Genomic DNA, 11,383 nt, shown 5'->3' on the forward strand with positions numbered 1-11,383 from the left:
ATTAATATATAGAAAATATATATAATTTACAGGGACTATGCTGAAGTTTGTCAGTAGAGTAGATGTGGGATCATCAGCCAGTACAGGAACAGACTCCAGCCAGTCAGCCAGTATAAGCACAGCTGATCCACATCCAGCCTCAGCCAGTATCTGCACACACCCAGTACAGACTTCTTTAGCAGGTCCCACAGACCCAGGTGAAACACAGGCAGGCTCAGCCAGTACGAGCACAGCGAGAGATGTACAGCCAGCATCAGATCCAAGCAGCTCAGATTGGTCCCCAGTCTTATCAGACTTCATGAGGTCTGTGTTAGTGCGCAGTGGTCTGTTCAAACCAGCACTGGGTTTTTCTAGAAGGTTTCCATTCAGGCTTCTTACAGAGGGAGGATTGTAATGAGAGTTCTGTGGTGTCAGGTGTGACTGTGCAGCAGCTCTGTTTTTGCACTGTGAGTCAGAGCCAGTTTGTGACCGAGTGGTAACGTAGCTGGTAGAGTTTTGCAATATAAACATCTAAAAACTGAAGCCAACTTTGCTGTTTGGGACTGTGAGCTGTACTTTATGGGAGGTGCTGAAGTTAATGTGTGGATTTTTGGTGAGATTGTGAATTGAGATTGTGAATTGAGAAGTGTTTCAGTTAGTGTTGCGTCGTTCAAATTTGACTTAATGTTGTATATGACTCAGGAGGAACCAGTAGTCTCAGTGAGTAATTTGTTCATTCTCACGCACGCATGGATGGTCTTGGATGGACTCTTACATTCACTCTTCACACGGCAGCTGCATGGGCTGTCAGCACAGGAAACAGAATTGATTAGTTCACGAGTCAACTGTGGATCTCTGGATTTGAGTTGTTCATTTGTCATGTGACAGCTCAGCTACAGGGCTGTGGTAAGCAGGCAGCACAGGAAACAGAAATGATTAGTTCACGACTCTCAACTGTGGGTTCTTTCATTTGTCACGTCACAGCTCGGCCACTGTGAACCAGACATGGACTATTAGTTCATCACTCACATGGGTCCTCAGAGGCTTCATTCAGCAGGCTGAGTTACTGCCAGCCCTGGAGAAAGAGAGGCAGGTCGGTTGTCAGGTAACAGTCACTGGACTGACATTATACATCTATTTTGTGAATTATGTTACATTTAATAAAGCATAACGTTATTACAACGCAATGATGTGCTATAGTTTTAACACAGCCGTACCGTAACCGAGAGTTGTTCTGCGTCCGCTCCACTTTAGTGCCCCGACAGGGTTCTACCGGGAGCCGAATTACTTCAGAGGGACCCTCCTCTCCAAAACAAATGGGCTTGGGGCGGCTGTGGCTCAGGAGGTAGAGCGGGTTGGCCGTTAATCGGAAGGTCAGCAGTTCAATTCCTGGCTCCCCCTGGTTGCATGTCGAAGTGTCCTTGGGCAAGATACTGAACCCCGAATTGCCCCTGGCGGCTGTTCCGCCAGCATATGAATGAGTGTGAATGTTAGTTTCCGTTTGAGCACTTAGGCTCAGTGTATGAATGTGTGTGACTGGTGGATGTAGTGTAAAAGCACTTTGAGTGGTCGAAAAGACTAGAAAGGTGCTATACAAGTACGGAGCATTTACATTTACCTCGTCATTAAAACATTAAAACACAGCCACATAGCAACGTTAATGTTAGCCCTGTGGTGTGTTTACAGCTAACAGCTGTTTTTTAATCACCCATTGGAGGATTGCAACACTGCAATAACCAGCCTAGTTCAAATGAACGAAATTAACAAAATGACTCAAGAAAATATTAGTTAATTTCAATGAATGAGATTTTAAATTTTGTGTCAGTAAAAAGATTCAATCTTGCCATCACTACTTTCAGTTAGTTTTGGTTTCCTCCTCGTCTCAATCTTACATAGGTTACCCAAAGTCCCAAACGATTTTGCTTGTGGAATTATGCAAACAGCAAAATTGAGGTGGCCGAGGAGGGCTAGTAGTTTGGTGCATCTGACTGCTACAAGAAAGTTTGAGAGGAGAAGAGAGATGCGCTGTATTTTCTCTGAGGGCAGCGATGCCTGGAAGGATGTTGAGTCCAGGGTGATCCCTAAGAACTCGATGGAGGTACTGGGCCAAGAGGTTTTTTCTTCAGAGAGAGGGATGCTGAGGTCGTGGAAAGCTTTGGAGGAGGGTGGAGTGACGACAAGAAAATCGTCAAGGAGCTGGATTATGTAAGGAAGTCTGTGGTTATTAGTTAAGATCCAGCACAGGGCTTCGGTCAGAGAGTCGAAGATCTTGGGACTGCTTCTACAGCCGAAGGCAAGGCGCACAGAAAAATAATAGGCTCCTTTCCAGCAAACCCCTAAGAACGCCAGAAATCTGGGTGGATGAGCAAGACTTTAAATGCACTGGTGATATCTGCTTTGGAAAGCCAAGCCCCGTGTCCTGCCAGACGGATGAGAGTGATGGCATGATTGATGGTTGCATATTGCATGGAGAAATCTGGGCTGGGGATGATGCTGTTGATGCTCGGGATGAGTGAGCCATGTGGGGAGGATAGGTCTATTATTAACCTCTTTTTCCCAGAGTACTTCCAAGTGGCGACACCTATGGGACTGATGCGGTATACTGAAAAAGGAGGCTTATCAAATGGGCCTATCATGAATCCCTCTTTCACTTCTTTAGCTAATAAAGAGTCAACTGTGTGGGGTTCTGTGAGAGCAGACTGGAGGTTGTGGCAGGTGTGCGTAGTGTATGGGAGGACTTATATACTGAATAGCACGGGTATAGATAGACTTGTCAGATAATTAGAGGTGTGGTTTTAGGCGTGGTCCTGCTCCCGAACCTAAGTTAACCAATTAACTTAATTTGCAAGCCTAACTACAGAGCAAAATCACACTGATTGAACCAATCTATAGTGCAGTAACAGTAATTAGTGTAATTAAATAGCATTCTTTGGTAGATATGGTATTACTTTATCACACATTCACATGAGCAGACGGATAGCATTCATAACCTACAGAAGAACTCAGCAGTAGCACAGTCTGGCCCAAGTGAATTCCCCCCATGCAGTTTTGATGTGCCTAAAACACAGTAACTGTTGTTCAACAACGAAATGGAAGAAGAGAATAATGTCGGTCACTTTTTACTTGTTAACATCTTTGGCTTCTTCACTGGTTGTTGACATACATACAAGTATAGTTCTAATACAGTAACAAAAGAGTGCAAAGATTTAGCATTTTTCTATCCTAGGGATGTGCTTAATACATTATTCTGGAAATGTCAGAGAACACAAATATGTGGTAGAGATTCTGAATGTGCAGAAAGTTTTGAACAGAAAACCTTCTGAAACACTGGAGCTATTAAAGTCCAGGACTTTCTAACTGAATTAAAAATGAATTAATTTATCATTGAGATGAAAAGGTGCCACATGCAGTTACTTTAGTCAGACCTATATGTGTGATGACTCAACAGGGATGTTATTGTATGAGAAAAGTTGATCTACCTATCTAGCCTTACTGCATTATCTTCTGTTTATATTTTGTATTGTCTCCTGCCACCTGAATTTTGGGTTGCATTTATATTAATAAAGACATTTCCTTAATAAATTGGTGCAGATAAAATCACCAGAATGCAGGAAATGAATTGTTTAAAGCTCAAGTTTTTCAGGGGAAGAACCCCTAGACCTCACAATTAATACTATTATTGTTAATATTGTTATTATTAGTAATTATAACAATCATAAAACATTTATTTATAAAGCCTTTTGAAGATGTAAAAGAGGAGGTGATGATTCAGTTAGACACATGGCATAACAAGTTAGCAACAGCAAATGAGACAGTTGATAGAGTTGCTGTGAGTTTTGATGTGGGTCGATAAAAGTAGAGGTCATTTACCATTGCTTTACAAACTTACAGTTTCCTGTTCTTAGCTGACAGGAGTGGCACCCGGTGTGGTCTTCTGCTGCTGTAGCCCATCTGCTTCAAGGTTCGACGTGCTGTGCGTTCAGAGATGGTATTCTGCATACCTTGGTTGTAAGGAGTGGTTATTTGAGTTACTGCCTTTCTGTCATCTTGAGCCAGTCTGCCCATTCTCCTCTGACCTCTGACATCAACAAGGCCTTTTCATCCACACAGCTGCCGCTCACTGGATGTTTTTGCTTTTTCGGGCCATTCTCTTTAAACCCTAGAGATGGCTGTGTGTGAAAATCCCAGTAGAACAGCAGTTTCTGAAATACTCAGACCAGCCCGTCTGGCACCAACAACCATGTCACGTTCAAAGTCAATTAAATCCCCTTTCTTCCCCATTCTGATGCTCGGTTTGAACTTTAGCAAGTTTTGACCACGTCTACATGCCTAAATACATTGAGCTGCTGCCATGTGATTGGCTGATTAGCTATTTGTGTTAACAAGCAACTGATCACGTGAACCTAATAAAGTGGCCGATGAGTGTAGCTGTTTTGCAAGATATCATAAACCTGTAGCAAGACTAGTTATGATAATCATGACACAAATCACAAACAGAACTTTCTCAATCTTAAAATCATGCAGCTAAAGTGCCTACATGTTGTAATTATCCGCAAAAGACACCTTTGCCTCATTGAAATAAGGCTGCAGGTACTTCTTAGCTGTACAGCGCTAAGCCTCCAACTGGTAGTCAATCCATGATAATTTGGGCTGAAAGTACATGGGCAGGTGTATTCCATTTAAATATCCCGCTTCTCCCCCGACCATGTATCCTCTGCTCTCCAAGTGGCCTTCTGGTGCAACATATGCCATGTAATACCAAGGGCTGAGGGGAAGTATAACTACTCATGAAAGGCAGACTTATGGTGCTTTCAGACCAAAAGCGGTGAGTTTACATACAAAGTAAATGCAAAGACGCGTAGAGCCGCCATTTCCTGTCGGGCTGCGCGAAGGGGGCGGGGCCGGCAACGCGAAGTCGCATGACGCTGAGTCGCAATAGCCTATCAGTGTTGAGATTGTCCGTACGTCACCAAGGCTTCAGAGCGTTGTATGGAGAGGACCAGGCAGAGCGGGGGATTGAAAATCTGCTGGCCGGCTGAGAGCTGCTAAACATGGAGAAGAGGAGCAGGGAGCAGCGCTGCAACCATTGGACAAATAAACCCCCCGTAGTCGGTCGGGTCCTACATCTACGCCGTTTACTCGCAAGAGGAGCTTGGAGTTAACTACCTTTATTAAATTAGCTTTTTACTTTAGTTTTTGGGATTTCAATGTTGATTTATCTTCACTGGAGCTTCTCAGCAGCTAGCTTCCATGCACATCTGGTTCCAGTGTTGTTGTTAGCGTCGTTAGCTCTGTCGGACTACGACTTAATATTTATATAAAAAACAGACAAAACTGGACATTGCTGGGAGAAAAGAAAGCGAGGATGTTGAACTACCTGGTGAGTTCAGAAAGGTGTCTGTAACTTTATTCCAGCTATCATTGTACTTTACTGTGACCAAGTTAGCATAGCATAGCCCTGATCGATACAAACTCCATTCAGAAAACAAACATTTTAGTTTTTGTCCTGATGTCTTGCTGACAGACCTGACAAAGGATGAATTCATATGTTTAACAAATCTGCATCATGTTATAGTTATTTCGGCATCAGTTTAATCCGTTTATTGCTATTTAATCAAAGCAAATTGTTTACTTTGGGTTCATACAGTTGTAGTAAAGGTGAGTTGATTTATTCACGTTATCGCGTTAAAATCGCCTTCTCGCGTTGTGTGTTAACACTTGCAGCGAATGTACTCACGCGAGGAAAGCGTCGCCAGGCGAAAATTCGCGGTTGGTCTGATTACGGCATTAGGGTGTATTCACATCTGTCTTGTTTAGTTTAATCGAATCGCACTAGAGTTTGTTTTCCCCCTTGGTGCGGATTTTTTGGGCAGGTGTGAAAACAGCAATTACACTCAGGTGTGAAAGCAACAACGGTACAGAGACCCAGCTGAGGAGGTGATGCAATTGCAGAAAGCTTTGTGGAGTTACTGGGCTCTCGTAGTCAGTGCAGACTGTGTCTTTAATTACACTGAAAACTACCTCACATGACAAATCTGGAGACAAATGCACTATGTGTCTAAACAAATTGAGACAGGGTCAGATTTTTATTATGTAATTAGGGGTGATGAAATTGCCAAACATGACTCATTAGTGATAGCACTAAACATAGCAGTATGCAGTAATGTTACCAGTAATAATTTCTGATGTAATAAACTGTTGATCTGGTTGCATGAACATAGCCTCTCAAGGAATTTAAACTTCAAACCTGATCTGTCTTCTTCACAGTGCTGTCAGCATGCCATGGAAGGCGCACATAAAAGCATGCTGTCTCCTCTGGGGTGTATAGTAAAGTTCGCTTTGTGAATCAAAAGCTTCCTGCTTTCCCCGCTTCAGAATTTTTGTCCAATGAATTGATGACCTTAGCACACACGTGTTTTGTTTTGTTTTTTTTTTTTTTACAAATTCTGGTTCACTTGCAAAAAGCGCAGTGTAAAAGCGAAGCACCAAACAAAAAAAAAGTCAACATTGTATTTGGTCCGGACTAAAGCAAGTGAACTAGTGGACTTTTCTGGTCTGAATGCGCCCTTAGTGTTGTCACTCCCTACTTCCTGCTGTGCTGAGCTTGTAGTTTTCTTGTGATGCATTACGAGGTCACAGCCCTGATGCCAAACATTACTGTTGTACATATCATACATTCACATACAGCAATAATCAATTTCACATGTTGGCAGACTGAAGTTTGTTATTAAACCATTGGGTCAGGACTTGGTTTGAATGCAGGAAATTTAGATCCTAATATTTGCTGGGAATTCTTGCCAAAGTCTGCTCTCAATTCCCATTAAAAATTCCTGCAAGAACCCAGGATTTTTAGAGCTTGTTTGTGTGTCATGAACTGAAAGACATTTATTAAAACCAAACCGCCTTCTCCAAACTTCATTAATATAACACTCTGTAAAGCTCTGTAAAATGTTTCAGTGACTGTGTTTATGACTTCTTCCAGGAATGACAGGATAACAGGACTCCCACATCTGAGATTCACAGTCAGCAAACAGCACCTGTTTCCTACTGTGCAAAATGTCTGGGAAGGCTCCCATTCTGAGTCTTCACTGGCAGGAAAGCCAGACGTGAAGTCACTACAGACAGAACAAACTGCACATCGTCAACATCAGAATAAGGGATACAGAAAGCCACCAGATTATATTCTGTCCAGACATGTGGATAAAATCTCCACCCTTGCTACAGGCTCTCACATGGGGTCAAGTAAAGTTTCACCTGAAAAACTACTTCTACGAAAACATGGAAACAAGTTCAGCCCTAGACTTCCAGATACTTTGGTCCTCCATAGTACTAGGAAGGTTTTAACTGCAGCCACAGACAAAAGGCTCTTGAACACTCCCACTCCATCCAGTTTTTTAAAGGGTCACATCAACAGTGTCCATACTAAAGCAACCTGCCACCCGAAGTCTCACATTGTGTTTCTCAAGACACACAAAACAGCAAGCAGCACCATCTTAAACATCTTGTATCGCTATGGTGAAATTAACAACTTGACATTTGCCCTCCCTCTGAACAAACACAGCCAGTTGTTTTACCCATTTATCTTTGCTTCACACTTTGTGGAAGGTGTCAGCAGCAGACGTGTGAGGGAGTTCCACATCATGTGCAACCACATGAGGTTTAGAAAATCTGAGGTGAGGTTCATTAGATTCATACATATTCATTATGATTCAAGTTGTGAAGATAAATTAACAACCCATTTTTCATGTTAACACAGACTGCATATGGGATGAATGTGGGCTAAATGTGGAAACAAACTTGAGATGGGCAAATTATGAGTGCCCCTAAAGGCTGAATATGGATATGGTGGAACTGGGTGTACTTTGTGGGTCTAAAATATCACCGGGTTAATACATTAACACATTGGATAATGTTGGACTGGCATTTGGGCCCAATTTGGGCAACCTGAGTGAGGTCCAAAACTGTCAATCAGTTCCAAGTGTGCCCCAAATGGGCCTGTACATGTGGGTTGCTAATGGGACCAAAGTGGGCTATTTGAGGCCCATGTTCTCATTCCTTGGGCCCAATGTAACTTTTTTGTGTCCACCTAAAAGTGTGGACTAATGTTTCGGCCAAAGCATGGTATTAGTGGAGCGCTGAATATGGTATCAAGATCAGTTAAACATGACAGTTGCCCTAATGGTGCTTGAATGGCAATGCATCACATACCATTGTGGGGCCCCAATGCACATGTTGGCTCGGTGATCACCTGCAACATAGTGATATTAATTAATCATGACTTATATTTCAAAATGGTATTTAATAAAAAAACTAAAATATTGTTGAGATACTGATGGAACCTGACTAGCCAGATTACAGATATTTCCTGCAACATGTCTTTGGTTAGTGATGGGTTCACACTGGGTGTCATTTAGGCAAACTCAGTGAAGACCCAAAAGCTCCAGGCCCATGTTATGTTCCCCACTAATGGTATGGCCCCCACATATACAGTTGATGCCATATATTTAAATACACCTAGGTAAAAGACATTCTAACTTCTAATTTTTCACAACTCCACATATTTGATGTTACCATACATTACAAAATTAAAGCCAAGAAAGAAATGTATTTCATGTTTGAAAGATTCAAGAAACTGAAGGAATTACTTTAGGAAGTTTCTGATAGGTCATTTGTCATAATAAGAAGTTAATTGGGAATGCAGCTGTGTTTTAATTCCCTATTAAAACACAGCTGCATTATGTATTATGTATTAAAGAAATGTATGGGTCTTAAATGCAAGAGCACTTACCCACAGTGGGCCCCAATGCTGGCTTTAGTTTGTCAAAGATGATTTACCTATAAAAATACAATTTTGTAAAGAAATTGTGAAGTAGAATATGAATTTTTCAACATGACATCTCTAAAATAAACACCTTCCTATGTTATGTCCCAGGTGGCAAAAGTGATGCCTGAGGATACTTTCTACTTTTCCATCCTGAGGCATCCCGTGGCCATGATGGAGTCCATATTTATGTACTACAAGAGCATCCCAGCCTTCCACAAGACTCACAGCCTGAATGAATTCCTAGACAACAGCTGGAGAAACTACAACTCATCAGTAAACAACAACCACTATGCTCACAATATCCTGGCTTTTGACTTTGGCTTTGACAACAACGTTGCAGCTGATGCTGGAGACCTGGAGCATAGAATTGGTATGGCTATTGCAGCCATTGAACAGGACTTCCACCTTATTCTTATTTCTGAATACTTTGATGAGTCCATGATCTTACTCAAGCATGCCCTCTGCTGGTCTGTAGAAGATGTGGTTTACTTTAAGCTCAACAGTCGCAGTGAACTAACTCGTCACCCACTTTTACCAAACACTGCAGAGAAAATCAAGAGGTGGAATGCTTTAGACTGGAGGATCTATCTGCACTTCAACACCACCTTCTGGCACAAAGTGTATAGTCTGGTTGGGCAAGAGCAGATGAAGAAGGAAGTTTCCCAGTTAAGAGAGCTACAAGCCAAGCTGGCAAACACCTGCCTGAAAGATGGCAGGGCAGTTGACCCTTCCCAGATAAAAGATGCTGGGCTGAAACCATTCCAGTATGGAGCAGCTGTCATTCAGGGCTATAACCTAAACCCACATTTAGACAGACATACCAAAACAAAATGTCAGAGACTTATAACTCCAGAACTGCAGTACACAGACCGTCTGTACACCCAGCAGTTCCCAGAGCTAGCTGCTAAGCATAGACAAGCAAATAGGATTGCTCCACAGCATCAACGCTCAGATGGAGCCAGTATGATGGGAATGGTCTTGGCCAGGGAAGCCCATCAAAGACAGATCATAAGACGTAAATTCTCAAATCTCAAGAACCAAAATGCCTCCAGAAGTGCTCTGTTAACACACACGGAAGCTAACAACAAAACAAAAATGCCATGAGTGGTAACTGACTAATAGTCAATAGAAGATGTTATGTTCATTCTGTGAGATATTAAAGCAGTTGTTCCATCTTATTCTCACTTTCTGTAATTATAATAATAATGATAATTTCACGCTATCTTTTGATCATGAATATCTAGCAAATGAAAGTGTTTTATGATCTGGTAGTCCTATTTTCAGGATGATATTGATGATTTGTGCCTTCCAGAAGAGGTATGCACGTTACAAAAATGTTTCATAACTCTGATCTATCACCTCCGTGGTAAAAGTTGATTGAGTTGGTTGAGTTTAGGCGACTAATCTACATGGTTAATACTAAGGAACGATAGTGATCATGGTTAAAATAAATCAAAGTTGGCTAGCTCTAAGAAATGGGATACAAGCATTGATATCTCATGACAAAGTGAGAGTCTTTGTCCTCCCAACCATCCACTCCGATGTCCTTTAATGGTTATGTGACTATAACAGTCACATTATGTCCACCATGGATTCTCAGTCTTTATTCACCCCAGGTTAGATGACAAGCAGACATACTGTAAAATTTAAATTAATAGCTGAGTCCCAAATAGCCGCCTACCTCCTTTACTGGCCTGGTGTGGGAACACATTTTGACAAATAAACGCCTGGTCTAGTTTTTATAGAAGTTCTTTGGATGTATAAAACCTCTTAAACCCTGCAGGGTCACCCGCTTTAGCTGCTTCTAAGCTGCTTAGATTTCGTTAATACAAACATTATTGTTTAAACCTATGATCAATATGTCAGTATGGACATGCTACACATCGTAAGATCGGTTAGATTCTCCACAATACCACTGTTAAGTTCATTTAACGGATACAACAAGACCCAAAGTCTAAATCTTCTAGATTTACCGGTGGAACCTGCATGGCTACAAGAGAGGAAAAGTTGAAAATGTGCTGACTCACGTTAACTTTGAAGCGCTCATTAAGTCCGAATGTGTCCGTTCCTTGATTATTTATCTTCCTTTAGTCTGTAAGGGTTCACCGATCAAAAGAATCAAAACAGCTTTTCAGAAAAATTTATCCAAGTTTTGAATCCTGTCATGTGAAGTCCATCGCTCTTTGTCTACTAACTTCTCTCATCCTGCACCGTGTTGTTGTTTTCGTGAGGTTGCTGCCTTCAAAATAAAAGCGCATAAGCCGTCTGTCGGAGCTAGATCAAATGAATGACGTGTATTTGATATTATTAGATAATTTTAAGTATTATTCTGTTTGAAATAAATAAACTGTTTCATAGTAGTTTCAGTTTTGTGCCTGTCCCATATGGACGCCTGTTCCAAATAAAGGCAGGGTCAATTCAGTGATTTTAGCAAATAAAAGCCGGGCTATTATTCAAAGTTTTACGGTAAACAAACATTGCTTGACGTGTTTGATCAAATGACCACTGCTGTTGTTTTTCTGTTGTTGTTTTCATGGGGAAAGTATTGTCATTTCATATGCAATACCAAGTTGCTAGTTT

General features: G+C 41.6%; 1 protein-coding gene across 1 annotated transcript; it reads left to right on the forward strand.

The window, feature by feature from the left end:
• Positions 1-1,999: 1,999 nt before the first annotated feature.
• Positions 2,000-10,468, forward strand: gal3st2 (galactose-3-O-sulfotransferase 2). Its single transcript, XM_046074054.1, has 3 exons — positions 2,000-2,077; positions 7,380-7,652; positions 8,912-10,468. Exons 1-3 carry the CDS (start codon positions 2,000-2,002, stop codon positions 9,905-9,907), a joined length of 1,347 nt encoding a protein of 448 aa, XP_045930010.1. The 3' UTR covers positions 9,908-10,468.
• The last annotated feature ends 915 nt before the right edge of the window (positions 10,469-11,383 follow it).

Source organism: Micropterus dolomieu, linkage group LG17, assembly GCF_021292245.1.
Source record: "Micropterus dolomieu isolate WLL.071019.BEF.003 ecotype Adirondacks linkage group LG17, ASM2129224v1, whole genome shotgun sequence".
NCBI classification, from domain to species: Eukaryota; Metazoa; Chordata; class Actinopteri; order Centrarchiformes; family Centrarchidae; genus Micropterus; species Micropterus dolomieu.